Source organism: Canis lupus, chromosome 11 (genome assembly GCF_003254725.2).
Source record: "Canis lupus dingo isolate Sandy chromosome 11, ASM325472v2, whole genome shotgun sequence".
Classification (NCBI taxonomy): domain Eukaryota; kingdom Metazoa; phylum Chordata; class Mammalia; order Carnivora; family Canidae; genus Canis; species Canis lupus.
In genome coordinates, this window is record NC_064253.1 from 66,781,816 (window position 1) to 66,802,309 (window position 20,494).

General features: G+C 44.7%; 1 protein-coding gene across 4 annotated transcripts in view; it reads left to right on the forward strand.

Moving 5' to 3' along the window:
- The window catches only part of SNX30 (sorting nexin family member 30), a 108,053-nt gene that overhangs the window by 75,631 nt on the left and 11,928 nt on the right, over positions 1 to 20,494 (forward strand). For 3 of the 4 annotated variants that reach the window (XM_025431999.3, XM_049091916.1, XM_049091917.1), the window contains exons 6-7: positions 497 to 696; positions 14,315 to 14,401. In XM_025431999.3, coding sequence (XP_025287784.3) covers positions 497 to 696; positions 14,315 to 14,401 — 287 coding nt within the window. Of the gene's footprint in view, positions 1 to 496; positions 697 to 785; positions 2,100 to 14,314; positions 14,402 to 20,494 lie in introns of those variants that run through there. The other variant, XM_049091918.1, reaches the window with a different exon arrangement.

Sequence of the window (20,494 nt, forward strand, 5' to 3'; positions counted from 1 at the left end):
CATGGTTTGTCTCCTTCTAATTTTTCCCACTCAGTTCCCCTCCTTTCCCTTATAGTCCCTTCTACTATTTCTTACATTCCCTGTATGAGTGAAACCATATGATGATTGTCCTTCTCCGACTGACTTATTTCACTCAGCATAAATACTGCTTCACTGTATGAGTAGGCGAGGGGTTATTTCTGAAGATATTTGGTGGATGTAGCTCCGCCCACTTCCCCCAGAGGCATGGCGGTCCCCATCATCCAGAAGCATGGCATCCCCATTATGGGGTGAAGTCTGGTGACGTTATGATGTCAGCTATAAAATGGGTTTATAGAGCTTTAAAAAAAATCATACACAATGTTGTGTTTAAAAGAGAGCATGCCTTGGTGGGTGAATGGCCAAGGAAACACATCTTACTGCAGAGAGCTCTTGGCTGCAGTTGTTACTGAGTCTGTAATACTGTTGGTGTTCTTAATTATCCACCAAGTCTTAATTAGTTGCCTTCTCCCTTTAGAGTACCTCGTGGAGCTGAGAGAGTATGGGCCTGTGTACTCCACGTGGAGCGCGTTGGAGGGGGAGCTCTCAGAGCCCCTGGAGGGCGTGTCTGCTTGCATTGGCAACTGCTCAACAGCCTTGGAGGAGCTAACAGATGACATGACGGAAGACTTCCTACCTGTGCTCAGGGAATATATTTTATACTCCGACTCTATGAAGGTGAGCTGGCTCACTTCAATACGCTTGAGTACGTTCCTTGTTTCAATCACTTTCAGAAAGTAACTTACTATTTCTTCCTGGGTGGGCAGGATCACATAGACGGACTGACGCATAGGCATGTAAATAGAACACATGGCAAATCAGGTGTGTGAATTGAATGAAGGAAAACAGCGTAGAAGAAACTCTTAATGTTCTCTGAGATTTCACGGATATGACATCTACTCAACAAGAACAACATGCTGTGGGAGAAGAACAATTGGTTAATTAGAGCTCCTGGGAGTTAAAATCCGATTTGCTGAGATGAAAATTGAAGAGTAAAATCGAAAGATGGGGTTGAGGAAATCTTGGGAAGTAAAAGAAGGAAACCAAGTAGTTGGAAAGTAGAACAAAAAAGCAAAAATACTGAGAATGTGAAAGAATGATAGGAGACAGCGAAGATTACTCTCAAAGGTTCAGCATCTGTCTGATAAGAGTTCCTAACCGAGAGAACAAAGACTGATGGCAGGAACTTACAAAAATAATACAAGAAAATCTTCCAAAGCTGATGATGTGAGTTTTTAGATTAAAAGGACATGCTGATTGCCAAAGGAATGAAGAAGAGAGATCCAACCCACAGCATATCACTGTAAAATTTTAGAACAAAACTTACAGGATTTTGAAAACTTTTAAAGAAAGAGGGGGAGGGAGGTGATGTGCAAATGGGATAAGAATCAGAATGGTTTTGGTTTAGCAGCAACGGACGAGAAAAGACAAGAGCCGTGAGGACCAATGATTTGCAACCTCAAATTTTAAATGCAGAATAAGGATGGGGTCGGATGCTTTAATGCCCACACTAGAAACTACCCTAGCCTACACTTTGACTAGTTTGAGAGCACAGCTATAGAGGCTCCTATGATGTGATACCAGCTAGAGAAAAGTCAGGCTTTCCAAGGTAGCTCCTCTTCCTGCTTCCCAAAGGAGACCTCTGGTTTATTGATCTGTTTTTGGGGGCATATCTAGGGCACCCCTTTAAGAAGGATCTCGGTAAGAATTGACAGGAACCTCTTGAGAGCAACTCATCAGATAACTTTGGATTGTACACATGGAAAACCAGAAAAATCATAGCAATTTGAAAATATTCTACACCTTAAGGGAAATAAAAAGTAATGAATCAACTAGTTATAAAAACTTAAAAAGAAACCCTTATGGAAAACTTCAAGCATACAATAGAAGCAAAGAGAATAGTATGATAAACTTCCGTATACCCATTACCTGTGTTCCATTTTGTTTTACCGGGTATGAACCTTTTAAGGCTCTTGATACGTATTAATTTGTGGACAATGGAAAATGTTCCTGCTAGATAGAATGAATCAGTGTCTGATGTGTACTCTATGAAGCTGATAATAAAACACTTTCAAAGACAGGATTGGGTCTGGATCTCACAGTAGGCAGGGAGATGGTATGAATTTCCTTATCTGTAAGGTGAAAATGATGGTAGTGATGGTGAAGATAAGGATAAAACTCAGATGTGAGATCAGTAGCCTGAGGCAGTTTTGTTGGTAATTACTGGAACTGAGGCTGAAAACCATGGTTCCTGATTCCATAAATCTCTCACTCATTTTCCTCTATTACATTGTTTTTTTGTTTTGTTTTTTAATGAGACGTACACATGGCATATTTAATTCTGTGGCTGAAACAAATGTAGAAAGACATTTTGGCGTTGGGGGTGTGTGGAATGGGTGAGGATAGTCAAAAGGTACAAATGTCCAGTTATAAGTAATAAGTCACGGGATATCACGCACAGCGTGGTGACTATAGGTAATACTGTATTGTATATTTGAAACTTGATAATAGAGTAGAGCTTAAGTTCTTTTTTAAAAATTTTTATTTATATGATTTTCAAAAATTTTTTGTATTTTTTTTTATTGGAGTTCGATTTGCCAACATATAGCATAACACCCAGTGCTCATCCTGCCAAGCGCCCCCCCTCAGTGCCTGTCACCCAGTCACTCTGTCCCCCTGCCCACCTCCCCTTCCACTACCCCTTGTTTGTTTCCCAGAGTTAGGATTCTATCATGTTCTGTCTCCCTCAGAGACATATTTCCCATTCATTTTCTTTCCCTTCCCTTCTATTCCCTTCCACTATTTTTTATATTCCCCAAATGAATGAGACCATATAATGTTTGTCCTTGTCCGATTGACTTAACCTCACTCAGCATAATACCCTCCAGTTCTATCCATGTTGAAGCAAATGGTGGGTATTCGTCATATCTAATGGCTGAGGAATATTCCATTGTACACATAGACCACATCTTCTTTATCCATAAGTTTAAAGTCCTTATCAAAGAAAAATTTATAGCCATGTGTGGTGATGGATGTTAACTAATCTTACCATGGTGATCATGTCACAATATATACAAATATCAAATCATTGTGTTGTATACCTGAAACTAATATAATGTATGTCGGTTATATCTCAAAAACAAACAAACACTCCAAGATTTCTAGGACTCATACAGCAATTCGGTAGTGTAGCAAGACACAAAATCAATGCCCAGAAATCAGTGGCATTTCTATACACTAACAATGAGACTGAAGAAAGAGAAATTAAGGAGTCAATCCCATTTACAATTGCCCCCAAAAGCATAAGATACCTAGGAATAAACCTAACCAAAGAGGTAAAGGATTTATGCCCTAAAATCCATGCTCATGGATTGGCAGAATTAATATTGTGAAAATGTCAATGTTACCCAGGGCAATTTACACGTTTAATGCAATCCCTATCAAAATGCCATGGACTTTGTTCAGAGAGTTAGAACAAATTATTTTAAGATTTGTGTGGAATCAGAAAAGACCCCAAATAGCCAGGGGAATTTTAAAAAAGAAACCATATCTGGGGGCATCACAATGCCAGATTTCAGGTTGTACTACAAAGCTGTGGTCATCAAGACAGTGTGGTACTGGCACAAAAACAGACACATAGATCAGTGGAACAGAATAGAGAACCCAGAAGTGGACCCTGAACTTTATGGTCAACTAATATTTGATAAAGGAGGAAAGACTATCCATTGGAAGAAAGACAGTCTCTTCAATAAATGGTGCTGGGAAAATTGGACATCCACATGCAGAAGAATGAAACTAGACCACTCTCTTGCACCATACACAAAGATAAACTCAAAATGGATGAAAGATGTAAATGTGAGACAAGATTCCATCAAAATCCTAGAGGAGAACACAGGCAACACCCTTTCTGAACTTGGCCACAGTAACTTCTTGCAAGATACATCCACGAAGGCAAAAGAAACAAAAGCAAAAATGAACTATTGGGACTTCATCAAGATAAGAAGCTTTTGCACAGCAAAGGATACAGTCAGCAAAACTAAAAGACAACCTACAGAATGGGAGAAGATATTTGCAAATGACGTATCAGATAAAGGGCTAGTTTCCAAGATCTATAAAGAACTTATTAAACTCAACATCAAAGAAACAAACAATCCAATCATGAAATGGGCAAAAGACATGAAGAGAAATCTCACAGAGGAAGACATAGACATGGCCAACACGCACACGAGAAAATGCTCCGCATCACTTGCCATCAGGGAAATACAAATCAAAACCACAATGAGATACCACCTCACACCAGTGAGAATGGGGAAAATTAACAAGGCAGGAAACCACAAATGTTGGAGGGGATGCGGAGAAAAGGGAACCCTCCTGCACTGTTGGTGGGAATGTGAAATGGTGCAGCCGCTCTGGAAGACTGTGTGGAGGTTCCTCAAAGAGTTAAAACTAGATCTGCCCTACGACCCAGCAATTGCACTGTTGGGGATTTACCCTAAAGATACAGATGCAATGAAACGCCAGGACACCTGCACCCCGATGTTTCTAGCAGCAATGTCCACAATAGCCAAACTGTGGAAGGAGCCTCGATGTCCATCGAAAGATGAATGGATAAAGAAGATGTGGTTTATGTATACAATGGAATATACTGTTTGTAGTTTATGTATACTGAATGGAATATTACTCAGCCATTAGAAATGACAAATACCCACCATTTGCTTCAACGTGGATGGAACTGGAGGGTATTATGCTGAGTGAAATAAGTCAATCAGGGAAGGACAAACATTATATGGTCTCATTCATTTGGGGAATATAAACAATAGTGAAAGAGAATATAAGGGAAGGGAGAAGAAATGTGTGGGAAATATCAGAAAGGGAGACAGAACATAAAGACTCCTAACTCTGGGAAATGAACTAGGGGTGGTGGAAGGGGAGGAGGGCGGGGGGTGGGGGTGAATGGGTGACGGGCACTGAGGGGAGCACTTGACGGGATGAGCACTGGGTGTTATTCTGTATGTTGGCAAATTGAACACCAATAAAAAATAAATTTATTACAAAAAAAATAAAAGCCTATTTCCACTGAAACAAACAAACAAAAAACCAAAAGGCACCCTGACTTGCTTAAAATGAGCCAGAATATTTTGCTTTCCTTATAAAGTTAATAGCCTCTGTTTTTGTGAACAAAAGTAAATTTCTACAATCCCTGGGTAGTCTTTGAATTTGTCTCTTAAATAGACACAACCTTCATCCAAAATGCTCCCTTAACCTTGCCAGACAGAAAATCTGATGCATACACAGTCCTGGGATATTACAATACAAATTACTTTGTTCTTGCATGTGGCAGGTTTATTAGTACTTAATATATTTGTGTACTTGGAGCAGGATTTTAAATTGTCATTTAGCTCAGGTTTATCTGGCATCTTTATTAAAATATTATTAGACAGTGAGACATAAGCTTATGTGAGTAATTGAAGTTCTACATCAAAGAAACACTTGTTTGTTTTCTCGCTTTCTTCACCCCCTGTGTGAGGCATATAGAGTTTCTCATTCACTAAGCCTCAATAAACATTAATCAGGTTAATTAGGCTGGGAGAATGGGAGTGTATGAGGTGTTTTCTGGAAAGGGCATAGGAAGGAGGAAGTGTTGACTGGTGGTCTCTGAAACCCTTGCTCTGCCTCATTGGTGAGCTGAGCTAAGCCTGGTTAGAAGGAAATACCATCTACCCACTTCCATGCTTTCCAACAGGAAAATGTCTCTGCAGAGCCGTCTGGGTAAGACAGAGTGACTTGATGACAGAGCCACGACTACGTGGGTCCATGATCTCCAGCATTTTCTCCATGCAAGACCAGACTGACGTTCAACTATTTCAAATTCCTAATGTTTGCCAAGGTCTGTGTGGCCAGGTCTAAAGACACCGGGAGAGGGGGATAGATGTCTTGAGTGGCTCCCCTGCCTTTGCCTTGTAGATATTGCTCCTCTCTAAGAATTCTTAGCTGAAATTTACTCCTCTGAGAGAGTCATACAGTCTCATTTCAAAAATAGCTTTCTGATTTGTGGGATAAGTGAGATAGATTTTGCTATTCAGCATGAAAACTCAACATAGAGTTGAGAGCTTGTCGAAGGCCTGGTTGTGTCACATTCAGTATCCACTACCATATGGTCTTCAGGCCCGAGCCAGTCCTTCCAGTTTTGTTTTGGTGGGGAGGTCTTATGATGGCCCCGAGTGGACCAAAGTGAGTATACATCCTCATCGTTTGGAATGAGAGGCCTGTGACATAGGAGTTTGAAGTAGTTGTGGGTCTAAGCTGAGTCCTGCATGGAGAAAATGCTGGAGATCATTGAAGCCCTCTCCCATTAGGGGCTAAGGTTGGGGTTCCTCTCTGGATTTGAAAAGGTCTCTCGAGTGACTTCATGTCCTAGATCTAGATCATCTTGTCTATCTTTCTCATTTGCTAGATGAGGAGATAGAGCCCCATCGGCAAATCTTTTCTTTATTCCATGGCCACAGTTCTAATGAGAAGTCACCTTGTATCTGTGTCTTTACTCTTGGCCAAGAAGCAAACCAGATCATTTCCTGTTTTTTGAGGCTGAGTCTCACTCAAATTGTGTCTGTTGAAATGCACCTGTGGCTGGATACATTCTGTTCCCTTTGAAGGTAGAAAGAAAGGACAGAAAAAGTAGGATTGTTATCAGGCACGTGGAACACATGGACAATGTTCAGTGAACAACGAGGACAGCTTGTCCTAAAAAGATGGCTGAGGTCATGTATTTCAAGGATGCCAAGGAGAGATAATGAACAGTGTGTGAGAGGGAGGGGTACCAAAGTGACCCTCAGGCCCGGGACTCCAGTTAAACACTCCGAAGACATGTGCAGGTAAGCCCTTAAATGGGATCTTACATCCTATAGACTATGTGTGGGGAAAACATAATTATTAAGATAGTGATGGGCTGGGAGAGAACATCCTAGAGTCCTTACAAATTTTAGGCAGTGCCTTTTGAGTATTGGTATTCTTATGACCAGGACACAAGTAGGAGAAGCTTTAAGAAGATTGGAGTAGAACCATCTTATTTCCCATACTGCCTTATTCATAGAAGGTGGTTAGCAACTGTTTAATTGAATGTGACATTGTGGTCAATTAGAAACATTAACAGATATGTAACTACTGCATGACCTATATCTTGTTATTTTTAAGAGATGGGTTTACCTACAAGTCAAGGAGCATGCTTATCTTGCTGAATGACTAGGGTGGATTGAGAGCCAGAAGAGGTTGGTGAGGAAAAGCCACACAGAAGAGGTGGCTTTGGCTGGAGACTCGAATAACATGTAGGAGTTGTCTGTGCAAGGATCAGAGGATTGGGCGTTATAGGCAAAATGAATAGCTGGTGCAAAGGTTCTAAAGCAGAAATGCGCTTTTTTTGGTTTCTTTGCAGATTAGAAAGGCAGATGTGAGAGGAATCCAACGAGCAAGGGAGCAAGTAGAAAGAGGTGAACTCAAAGAGATAGAGACCAGGACATGCATAGTAGTAGCATCTTAAAGGCCATGGTTGGTAAGAGTCTGGATTTTAGTCTTAGGAACAAAAGGGAAGGTATTCGGGTTAATGTGGGGGATTGACCGGATACAGTTTTCACTTTAAGAAGACACCTAGTGCTACAACAATGTGGAAAGTGGGTTGAAGGAAATGAGAGTGGAGTCAGGGAGACATTTAGGAAAATTATCACAGGGAGCCATGCGGCCAGTAACTATGGTGGTAGAGCTTGGGCTACAGTGCTGGATTTGGGTAGGTTTTGGATGAAAGGCCAACCAGACTTGCTGCTGTATTAATGTGAAGTCAGAAAAGGAGGGGATTCCTGGGCTTTTGGACTGTGGTTACAGTTCATTAGGATGGGGAGGTTCAGGGTAGAGCAAGATTGGGCAGTTGGGAATCAAATTGAGTTCAAAAATGCCTAATAGTCATTAGAGATGTCATGGCAATTGATTATGAGTTTAGTTCAGAGTGGAAATAGAAATTTGGGAGTTGTTTGCATATAGGCATTTAACTCCATGGGAAGGCAGTAGACCATCTAGTGAGATGAGATCCAGGTAACTAGTCTGGGCCTGACTCTGAGGCATGACAGTATTTAGTGGCCTAGTACCTAATTAGGAGGAGGAACAAGTAGAAAAGGAGACTCAGAAGGATTGGTAATGTAGTAGGAGAAAAAAAGTAGAGGAAGCCAAGAGAAATGTTTTTAGAAGGAGCATGATCCACAGTAACCATTATATTTAATAATATGGAGGTCATTGGCGATTGTGGTTAGGGATGTGAGATGTGGATGCAGACGTTTGGTTTTAAAGACATAGTTCGTCTTTGAATCGGACATACTGGGGATCCCTGGGTGGCTCAGTGGTTTAGCGCTGCCTTCGGCCCAGGGTGTGATCCTGGAGTCCTGGGATCAAGTCCCACGTTGGGCTCCCTGTGTGGGGCCTGCTTCTCCCTCTGCTTGTGTCTCTGCCTCTCTCTCTCTCTCTCTCTCTCTCTCTCTCTCTCTCTCTGTGTCTCATGAATAAATAAGTAAAACCTTTAAAAAATATATCTGAATTGGAGATACTTTGAACAATGTTCTCGAATAGATAGCTTTTTCCAAATGTGGTTTTTTCATTGTGGTTTTTTTCAGCTTGCTCACCTTTTCCAGTATGAGCCACAAGGTGGAGCTAATGAGTCAAGCAACTAGGCTTCAGGTTGGCCACTTCCACTGCCTTTGAAACCAAAAAACAGACATTTTGGAAGATTGGGGGGGGGGGGGGCAGTGTGGGGGAGTTCCTTTGTCCTAAACAAAAATAATTATGTATCGAAGGCGTGATTTCTTGAAAAAAAAAAATGAACAGGATGTAGAAATGTACATGATCTCAAATGTTTTAAAAAGATGGAAAAATATATAAAAATGAACAATCAGAACAATCTCTGGATCCAGGGATCCCAAGCACAGTTGAGATTGGGGCTTAAAATCCCTAAATCAGGATGTAAAGTAAAAGATTACAAAATGTTGACTCTTAGTCTTCTTCCTGTGCTTGGCTCTTAGCGTTCTATCTTCCCTGCAGGGATTAGAAGAGCCTTTTCTATAAAAATCCAAACAGGGCAAGAAGAGATTTGAAGATACTGGTAATCGGGAAGGATCCACAATGAAATGACCCAGCAGAGTCCCTGTAGAGAATTGTCAACAAGCCCTCTATGTGCAGAGAGCTTTCAGTTTTATAGTGTCTCCCCCTTGGATGAGTGGGCAGAGAAGGTCCCTGAATATTTAAGAGAAGATTCTAACATGTATATGAAATAAAAAGAAAGAAAAAAATATATATTTCCTGAAACATCATTGAAGGAAAAGAAAATTTCCAGGAAAAAAAAACTCATTAATATCTTCAAAAAGAGATGTCACAAGCATAAAACAAGACTTTTTTTTTTTTTTTTTTTTAGTATCTAGTGAACAAAGAAATGAGTATTAAAATCATGATAGAAATGGGAAAAAATAGAAGAGTTAGGAGAAAAAGTAAAATCACATGTAAAGGGAAACAAAAAGAGAATTTGAGAGGGGAAAAAAATAGGTAAATTAGAGGACCAGGCCTCAGTATCCAATAAAATTAACAGACTGCCAGGAAGAGAAAACACAGAAATGGGAGACATCAAAGAAGTCATTCGAGGGAAAAAACTAGAAGTAAAGACATGAGGTGTTACTGGCTATGCCTAGGAGATGAGATTTCCCCCCTCTTGTATGTTTTTATTTTCCAAATTTTCTGTAACAAGTATCTTTCAAAACTAGAGGGAAATGTGTGATTTTAATATTACCCACCTTGCCCTAGAAAATTTAACTCATAGGTGGTCCATTTGCGATAGAATGAATATGTAAAAAGAGCATGTCAAAAGGGGCAACCTAAGTTCATCCAATCAGTTCTGTCACCAGGACCAGGGTTAGACTCATGTTCCCGTCTGCAGGAAAATACTGTCCTAGAGGGACACCCCAACACAAACCGCAGTACTATGTTGGGTATTTGATCTTTTATTCCCATTTGAGCATATTTCTTTATTACTGAACACTCATTATTCTGCATGAATCCCCCTTGGGTCTCCTCAGCCCCTGGCATCCCAGAATATGAACCATTCTGTTCTGTAGTTCTCCGTGCGTGGCTGAGCTGTTCCTGCTGCTTTTATCTGCTTCCCCAACCCTGAATCCTAATGTCACTCTTACAATGAAGTTTGAATTGCTTAAAAACCTTTGGGACTCCAGGTGACTTTGGTAGCTTGCTGGCCTTTTGCACTGGAGGCTCTTTTGGTGCTACCTCTTCCTCATCCTCTAAGTTTGTGAGCTCACCGTCTCACTGGCAGAAGACGTGAGCATGAGCTCTGGGTGTGGAGAGGGAATGTTGAACCTTCCAGTTGATGCTGACCGTTGTGGTATTTTCTTGGAAAAGAATCCAGTACAGAAATTGGAAGCCAAACAAACCACAGACTGAATCTGTGCTTTAACTTCCAAACACTGTTGTCATTGTAGTTCAGGGGTTATTATTAGCTTGTTATTAACAGTTTGGATGACTGGTAGTATGTTTCCATTGTTTTAACTCTTTTATTATGGAAAAATTGAGGCGTCCAAAAGTAGAAGGGGGGGAAGGATAACAAACCTCCATGTACCCATTAGCCCTACCCATTAGCCGACAGCCAGCTAAGCAGCCGCGCATTCATGATCCACGGTGTTCTAACTCTGCTCCCACCTGCCACCCCCTTCAGCATAATCTGGGGACCCCAGATTATTTTAAAGCAAATCCCAGGCATCAGATTGCTTTGTACAAAAATGTTTAGTACTTATCTCTAAAATGCAAGTGTTCTTTTTAAAAAAAGAATCACATTATTATCACACCTGAAGTTTTGCTCTTAAGATTTCCTCAAATTTCCAGTTAGCATCTCTTTCCTCAGTTGTCTCAGATGCTGTTTCTGTAGATGTTTTTCGAGATCGTGATCCAAATAAAATCCATACTTTGCTCTATCTGTTCCTTAAGTATTTAAAAAAAAAAAAAAATCCCTCCCCATCTCTTGTTCCTTGCCAAGAGGAACTTGTTATTTGTTAAAGAAAAGAAGTCATTTTCCCTCTCTACATTTGAAAAGCAGGGTGGTGAAGGACCAGATTACTAGGGCCATCTCAAAATCATGATGAAATGTCCTACGTTAAAAAAAAAAAAGCAACCACAGCATATGAGAAAAATATATCTCATGTCTAATTAAAAGGCAACTTCTCACTGAGGCCCTTGCTGGCTACTCTGTGTACAACTCCACCATTCCCCGGACCCTTGGCACTTCGTATCTTCCTGTCCTATTTTCTTTTTTTTTCCTCCACTCAGCACTACCATATCTACTATCTATTAATATCTTTTACTGTGCGATCTACCTCCTTTCTAGAATGTAAGCTCCATGGAGGCAAGCCGTATCCCCAGCAACTGAATCATGAATGAAGACACATAAAGGCAGGGCCGAATGTGGGATGGTCAGAGGCTGACCGGGTGAGGAGGGCGGGATGGAGGAAGGGGCAGAGGGACACAAGGCAGCAAGGAAGGTATTCCCATGCACGTCAACTTTTGATTCACGTTATCCACCAGCATCAAAGACCCTGACAGAGTTCTGTGAGCAGCTCAGGTGATGACTAGCTTTTGCTTGTCTCTTAGTGATGGAGGGGCCTCTCCGTGGCTGCTGTCTGGACCCCTTTGTGGTCTCAAGCTCAGGCCCTGTCAACCATGGGCTGGTTTGACCAGCTCTATCAACAAAGCCTGTGGTGTTTGGGGGTCCAAGGCTGGTCCTCTCAGATAACCACCAGCTGTGCGCAAAGATGCTTTCAACAAGGACGGTAGTCTCAGCTTAGCTCATTCAAACACATTTCCCAGCCCGTAGCGTGGTTGGGCTCACGGTCACACTGGGAAATTACACGCTGTCCTGGAATGCGACGAGCAATACCCTGAGTCACCACTTGTACTGTTAGCAGCATGGCCGCAGCCAGATCCTTTCGCTCTACCTTGGTGTTCTTGTCTATAAAATGGAGATAACATCCTTTCGCTTGTGCAGGCTCATTGTGAGTCTTTTCTGCTGTCTAGTGACGTGGGGGATGTTAGTGCAAATCCTCCAGCTGTGTGCACGAGGAGGCGGCATTCTGGTCACTTGGGGTGATGGAGGGGCTGAGGAGTCAGAGGCTGACCTCCCCTCCCCTGGGCCAGAGAGGGCCCTGGCTAACTAGGGGAGGGAGTATGGCTGGATCTTGGGGGCCCCCTCACTGGCTTTAGAGGGGATGCATTTTCTCTGTGCTAGCTGTGTGGAGCTCCTGCCATCCCTCCCCTCCTAGGGATGCAGAACAAAGAGAGTTCTCAAGCAGAACGAGGGACAGAAGGCCCGCACTGTACTGACTGGGTTCCGAGGCATTGCTTTGACAGCATTTCTAGCTTTGGTTGGGGGTTCTTGCCACACTGACTGAGCGTGTATTACTGCAACAGCCCAGCCCAGCCCACTCCTAGTCTGTGCTTTTTCCAGTAAGATATGAGGTGTCCCATGGTGGGACTCCACGGCAGTGGTGAGGATTCCAGTCAGCCCCTCCCCGTTGTTCCATTGTGTCCTAGAGAAACCACATTTGTGTCTCCATGGATAGCATTGTGTGTTTTGGGTAGAGATGATGATTTCATGATCTACTAGTACCAGGCTAGGAGATTTGGAATATTTTCTGGGTTCTCTGAAATCCACAAAGGACCCCTAACTTTTTTGTTTTCACTTTATCTATCTACGTGCTGTCCGATGGGGCAGCCACTAGCCACAGGTTAGCTATTAAAGTTTAAATTGAAATTAGTGAACCACAATCCTGAATCCAGCTGCTCAGTCGCACCAGCCAATTTCAAGAGTTCAAAGAGCACGTGGAGCTCATGGCCGCTGCATCGAAGTGCAGATTATGGGAAGTTACCTCTGGGGCAGAGAGTTCTGTGGAACAGCAAATGTCCCTTCTCACAGCTCGATGAGCCCAGAGAGGGAACTTCAGAGCATTCAGGAAAGAGAAGAGTGGCCAACAAAAGATAGGCTATTGCAAATCTTTTCCTTATGTTCTCCACAGGGTAAAACACCTCTCAAAGGAAATACTTACTTCAGGGGAAGAGGTTCCCCGTGTTGATGCATTTCGTTAGAAGGTTTCCCCCAAAGTGCACTCAACTCTTCAAGCACTCCTCACATTTTAGCACATTATCAGGGACCCACGGTGCCCACTGTGTAGCCAAGGAAGGCTCCTTCCTGCCCGACTCTGTACTCTGCTGGAAGGTGCTTATGGGAAAAGCATGAGACTAGAAACTTTCACAGCACTTTGTGACTTCTGAGTTAGTGGGAAAGAAAAGAAAATTCCTATTGCTCTTGATTTGCCTTCCAGGCCCCTTATACCAAAAAAAAAAAAAAAAAGAGAGAGAGAGAGAGAGAAAAGAAGCCCTTGGATGAGACAAATGCTTTCCTACCTAGACTGTGTCTCGCATCCTTTTCCATCCTACCTAGTAGGGTCCTTGTGGCAGAGCCAGAACCAGGCAGGGCAAGGGAGGCACTCATGCTCAGGTGCTGAGCTTGTACTTACAGGGACCCACCAGCGATTGTCTCCTCAAATGTTGAGTCCTAGGCACCTGGCTTGCTTCTGCCCTCTGTAGGCTGGCTCTGTTCCAGCTCTTTTCCCACTCACCCTGGTGGCCTCACTGTGTGGTTGTAGGGATTCTGGACTTGTATGTAGATGCGGCTTTGTACTATGTCTGCACCTCTTCCCTATCTGGAACCCCTCAGGTAGGGGCTGTTATCTCTTTGCTCTTTGTATGCCTGGTCCAGACTGGGGGACACGTGAGCAGCTAATGGATCCTTGAGCAAGTCCGTCCACCAGGAATCAACTGGATTCAGTCAAGCACTCTCCTGACTTAGACTTTTCCAGAAACAGTTCAGAGAACGTCCTGCATTGTCACCTACCATGCTCCACATTTGAGCACAGCTGAGTCGTCTTGTCAGTGTGGCTGAGGATGGGCACTGTTGCCCCTACTTGTCCTTGCCCAGAGCTCCTTGTCACCTTCAGGATCAGCTCTGAGAGTGGTTCCAGCCCTCTTCCACCCCTGCTTCCTGCAGAGTCCATGTCACGTGCCACACCACAGCCAGCCTGTCCTGGGAGCATGTGGCTGGGCCTGGGTGTGCCATGACTTGGGGAGGAATGGGGTAAAGAAGCAACTGTCTGGGGCTTGGAGGCTCCTTTGTGAACTCCGTGTTACATGCTTCTCCTCTCTCCTCCCACAGAGCGTTCTGAAGAAGAGGGACCAAGTGCAAGCAGAGTACGAAGCCAAACTGGAAGCTGTGGCTCTGAGAAAGGAAGACCGCCCCAAGGTCAGAGAAGCCACCCCGGGAGGGATGGGCTCCTCAGGGCGGCAGCCGGGGCTGCCCTGTTGTGCTAACTGAAGTCTTGTCCCTAGATCCATACAGCTGTGGTGGTCAGCCCCAGCTGGACTCTTCATGCTGTTATTTTCCTCTATTTGCTGCTTTCCATATCTTATTTCTGGAAATTCCTAACATGCTCATGGGGTTGAGTTTTCTGCTGTTTTCTGAGCATTCTTTTTTTTTTTTTAACTCTCAGCTTTGCCACTCAAGGGCGGTTTTTCTCTCTCTGTAAAATGGAATTGAGTGGGAAAGCGGGAAGAACAGTCTAGGTCAGCGTTCTCAAAAGTATGGCTTGCTAACTCATCCACAAGCTGTTGCCAGTCCATGACAAGAAAGGTGTAGAAGCAGAGAATCAGCAGTTTTATAGCAATCTGATATTTGCTGAGCAGTCAACAGGCCTGCTGTCCAGCTAGCTCCCATGGAGCACACCGCGGACTAGTTACACATAGTAGGTCTGCGACTTTGTCACCCTGAGGAAAACACCCAACGAATAGTGGTCCTTTGCCACAAAGTTTGAGAAGCACTGATTGAGCTTATTTACGAGCTCTGGGTCTAGACAGAGGATCATAGTGTAAACATGCTTCTGTTGTATTACCCACTGCCATTTGTTGCCTTTTTCTCCCCAGGCTAAAACGAGATTAAAAAAAAAAAAACAACAAGATTAATAACAGCCAATGTGCAAGTGCTAACAGTGTGCTAAGCTCTTTACAATGTCTTGTGGAGTCCCTGCAACAGTCGTGTAGTTTGGGTACCATTACTGTTCCCATTTGAGGGATGAGCAAACCAAGGCCCAGGATCTGAAAGCTAGCAAATGTTACTGCCTCTGACTTTAGAACCTTGCCAGTCACCACTGTGCACCTGTGCTCCTTTTTGTCTGTAGTTGGGTGGTCTGTTTTCAAAACAAGGGGTAGGGGTAGGGAATGTTATTCAAAAGATAAATCTCAGGGGCCCAAGGTTCGGGGAAGTCGTTTGACATCGGAACCGTTTGTCTCCCTCTGCCTTGGTTCTTGCTGCTGCTGCAGCCGAGCCAAGATGCCGCTGGAAAGGAACCAGCTTTGGAAATTGGAAACCCACACCTCAGAAATGGCACGCCTTGACTCCATATGGTACTTTTTTTTTTCTTTCTTTTTATGAATTGCCTCACATGATCACCACAGCAGTCATCTGAGGCCCAGGGGGAAGGCATTGTTCTTTCCCTGTTTCACGGGTGAGGAATGAGCCACAAAGCAGTGCAATGAATTGCCTAGCTCTGCGGCTGCCTGGTGTCCCAGTGTGCGGGACGCAGCAGGTGCACAATACACGTTTTGGCCTTGCTCCCTGTGTCACCCATAGGGATCTATACAGACTGAAGGTTGCATATATCTGATGGAAACCCAGGAGATAAGGATTGGGGACTCTTGTCATCGGCCCCGTGTGTGCAGCTGGGACGTGGCCAGGATGCTAGGCACCTCTCTTCCATTCCTCCGGCCACAGGCCTGCTTCTGTCCTGTGTGTCACCAGGGGGACCATGATGGGAATGCAGCTCTGTGCACAGAGCCCTCTGCTTCCAGCTACTTGTTCCCTTGACTAGTTCCTAGCCATATTCTGGAGCATGGTGCCATTTAAAGGAGTGACATGAAATATTGTGTTCCTGTGCTTCAAAATTTCTTTTTTCTTTCTTTTTATTTTTCTTTTCCTTTTTTTTTTTTTTTCAGGTAGGCTCCACGCTGGGCTTGAACTCCCAACCCTAAGATCAAGACCAGGGCTGAGATCAAGAGTCAGATGCTTAACCGACTGAGCCAGCCAGGCGCCCCTCGAAATGTCACTCTAACAACTTAGCTTTCCAGTATAAACCTAGAAGTCGCTTTTCCTGGCTAGGGAGGGAGAGACTGGCAGCAAGTTCTGCTGCTGCCCTAGTTTGGAAGCTCGAAGATCCCGTATCTAAAAGACTTTCTGTCAGCATTCGTCCCCGCTCAGCACTGACTAGGAACTTTCTCGGAGGCTGCTTTGTCATTTGATACATATTCAGCTCTGTAGGGAACCGTTCCTTTGTACAGACAGGAGCCGAAGGTGGTGAATAGTGCGCCACATTGAACGCTGGCTGTGCCCTGGCCTGCCGGCTGCCTGAAGGTCACGCTGCCTTGCGGCAGATGGAGCCAAGGACTTTCTTCTTGCTGCTGCTGTCCCTTCTGGGAGCATCCGCCATACAGCTCATTCTCTTGACCCGCAGGAGTTCGCAGAAGGCAGGGAAGGGTTTCTTTCCAGCCAGGCTCTGGACGTGCTGCCTTCTCTGAGCACACATGGGTAGGCAGCCTGGTCTTAAGGGACAATTAATATTGTCCCTTACTTAACAATTGTAGCAATTAACAAATTGTGGTAGTTCACAAAACAGGCCCTGTCGTGATGGTGACATACCAGTGAGTGTGATCTCACAGCAGAAATTGTGCCACTGGTTTTGAATCTGGGGCAGCAGCTCCTTTGGTGGACAGCAGAGGGCTCCGTTGGTGGCCTCCCCATTCGGATAGGCTTTGGTCCAAAGAGCACAGGATTTAGACTCTGATGGCTCTGGGTTCAAATCCCCGCTCTGTTCTCCACCTTGGATTGGTTTGCTCAGTAGCCCTTGTGGACTTCATACATGTGATTGTTGCGAAGGTCACCACTGTGTGTGCAGGAACAGACTAGCTTCCCATAAAAAAAAAAAAAAAAGAAAAAGAAAAAGGCTAGCTTCACTCACCTCCAGGAGGAATGTCAACTGCAAACTTTGTTTTCCTGGTTTGTTGCCCTTGTGGCTTTTTTTTTTTTAATTTTGCTTAATTAATTAATTTTTTTGGACTGCACGGTTTTGCGCATGGTTACCTTGTGTCCTAAAGTCTCCCCTGCATTCCCAGCCCTCCCAAATGCCTGTCCTCCCTAACAGCCCTTTCACAGGTAGAGAGACGTCCTTCTCAGACGTCTGAGTAGCTGAACGTTTTGCTGTGTCTTGTTTTGTGTGGTTTCCCAGAGCTGCTGGTGGTGAGAGGAAGCCATGATGTCAAGAAGTGGGTCAGGGCAGACTCTTACCCCCAGGACCCTGTGGACTGTGCTATCTGTGACTAGAGCGGGAGCAAGATTGTTCACAGGTTGGTCATGGGGATGCCAAGGAGGAGAGGATTCTTGCCCAAAGACAGGCAATTTTCACAGGGGCCTGGGTATGTTAACAACATCTGAGAGACTCAGCGAGCCTGGGGACTTAGCCTTGTTTTGAGGTTGAAATCTTGAAGTTTCTCTAAAGAGAGAGGGAAAGTTGATTTTTGTGAAGCCATGAAGTGGTACCAGCAGCTGACCACTTCTCCAAAACCCAGAAGAAAGAAATGGCCTTGTGGGTCTCCACGGCCCTCCCTGTGAATTTCACACTAGAGCAGCTGTGTGAGGAGGAAGGAGAGGCTTGGCGGTGTGCAGGGATGAGGTCTAGAGCTGAGGGCAAATGTTAGTACCACAGAATTGAGAGTCTTGCTTTGTTTTTAGGGTTGAGAAAACTCAGCAGACCCCGAGGTGGTTTCTTCTCTGGCAAGTGGACCTTTGGATTGTGTAGACTTGGCTTCCTCATTTGAACTTTGAGGCCAGAGAAATTATGGGCACTTGGTGGGCTGCCTTCTGATGTACTTGTTAGGACGGCAGACTTGCGTACATCTTCAACTGTAATCCTCTCTAGAAGCCAGAAGGGAGTATCAGAGCTGTTACTAGACACAAAGAGAAGCCAAGGAGAATTGCTTTAGAAACCGAACAGGAGGCTCACATACTAGCATGAACAATAGGCGTAAACCATGGAGGGACATGCGCGTTCTACTCCATTCTGCTATGGACTCTTTTCAATGCTGATCTATTCATGTGATTCCAAAAAGAATAAAGGAGGGACGCAAGAGAGAATGCTTTATAAAAATCTTACAGTTATCTTCAAAAGATTAAAAAAAAAAAGATAGGGGTTGGTGGATACAGAGAAGGATGCTATTGTAAGCCCTGCCCCACAAGTGGCCTTGTAGTGGGTCCCGGGGCAGGTGAAGAAGCTGCTGGAAACAGGTAGGTCTTGGAGATGAGAAGGTTAACGCTATGGGGAGGTGAGCAGGAGCAGAGAAGAGAGTGTACTGAGCTGTTGCTCCTCAGGGTGAGCAGAAGTAGAGAAGGGAAGTGGAGCTCGGGATCACTTGGCCAAACCTCTTAAAGACCACGAGCCTTTCAGAGCTTTCAGAACCCCTGGCATGGCGAGCGTCCTGGGCTATGCACCGAGGCAGGGAGCAAGAGCTCTAGTTCCACAGCAAGATGGGGGCAGGGAGACTTGTTCCCGTGGAGCTTGTACAGACCCGAGAGTTTTGCAAGAGCATCTGTCATCTTCAGACGCTTCGGATGAGCGAGGAGAGACATGCCTGGTGTCTCCCCATCCTCTCCACAGAGGCTGCGATCCCAGCCTGGCTTAGAAAGCCGGAGGCACCGTCAGCCAAGGAAGGGGAGGATGGGGGACACCTGGGTGGCTCAGTGGTTGGGCGCCTGCCTTCAGTTCAGGGCGTGATCCCGGGTCCCGCGATGGAGTCCTGCATCAGGCTCCTCACAGGGAGCCTGCTTCTCCCTCTGCCTCTCTCTGTGTTTCTCAAGAGTAAATAAAAAATAAAAAACAAAAAGAAAGGCAGGACTCGGTCACCTTCCCATGTGATTCCTACAACACGTCCTGTAATACGGTTGTTCCCATTGTACAGATGAGGAACCAGGGCTCGGGGAATTACATCATATACGCACCGAAGCTAATGAGGGACGGGCCTAGAATTGGCCCTCAGATGTGCGTGGCTCCAGAGCTGGAGGCCTCTACCCCACTCGGGGGCTCCCAGCAAGCCTTGGTCCCCTGAGGTAGAGGTTGCACATGTAGGTGCACAGTAGCGGGGCTGGAGGAGGGATTGTAGACCTTCTCTTGGGTCTTCACCTCTGGGCCTGGGAGTTCCTTCCAGTCCTCATGCAGGTGAGCTCAGGGCTCCTGTTGCCAGTGCATCTGCTCTCTACCCCATCTTGGGCACTCACTTCTTCCGCCTTACTGGCCGCTCTCTGAAGTGTGTGTGTGTGTGTGTGTGTGTGTGTGTGTGTGTGTGTGTTTAAAGCATTCTTTCAGGGCACCGGTGACTTCCTCTTTGCCCAGTTCAGTAGTAGCCTCTTATCGATCTTTACCCCATCTCAGTGTTTTCTCAACTTTTTTTCATCTCTGACTCATGTAGAAAATGAAAATATTTGTATAGTGCATTGGGACAGACAGTCCAGGTTGCTTGAAATGAGGTGACCAGCCTGGGACTCTGGCTTCCCAGGGGACTGGGGGATCAATACTGCTAATTTCACACAGCACCAGTGAGGAAGCTCCGCCCCACATGGCAGCGTGTGGCCGAGAAACTGCCATCTTGAATTGGTTCCATCATTGGTCCTGGGACGTGTCCTGAAGCAGCCATGAGAGAGACTTAGACTCTCTCCCCTAAGTCTTGGGATTGTGTCTGCCTCATATAATCTTTAGGGACTTTACTAACCTACTGTCATCAAGGGAGTAGATAACCTGACATCTGCAGCCTCATTCCGAGGAGGAAACTTATTAGAGATTTATATTATAGGGCCTGGAAATGCCTGGTACCTGGGAGAGCTCATTGTTTAAATGAGTGTTGAGTGAATTTGCTTCCCCCCCCACCCCCCCAACACACAAAAAATGCTTAAGCTCATCCCACATTTCCCTTCTCCCATTGCTCCACCTACACTTATTCTGTACTGGAAATTCTCCTGCGAGAGAAGGGAACCGTTGTGAAAAATGGAGCCTTGTCTCTATTTAGAAGCGTTGTCTCTTGAGGTCTTACCTGGTAATTTCTCTTCTTGTTGGTGTCTTGTGATAAGCGATAGCCAACCAGTAGCATTGAATAGTTCTGTCTCAACATCCTTCAGACACAGGATAGCACAACTCTAACGGCACCTCAGTCAAAAAATGAAAACATGGAGATAAGCGATGCGAGATGTTCCTGGTCAGTGAACTGATTGTCACGAGAACACCATCTAGAGAGAGACAAAGTG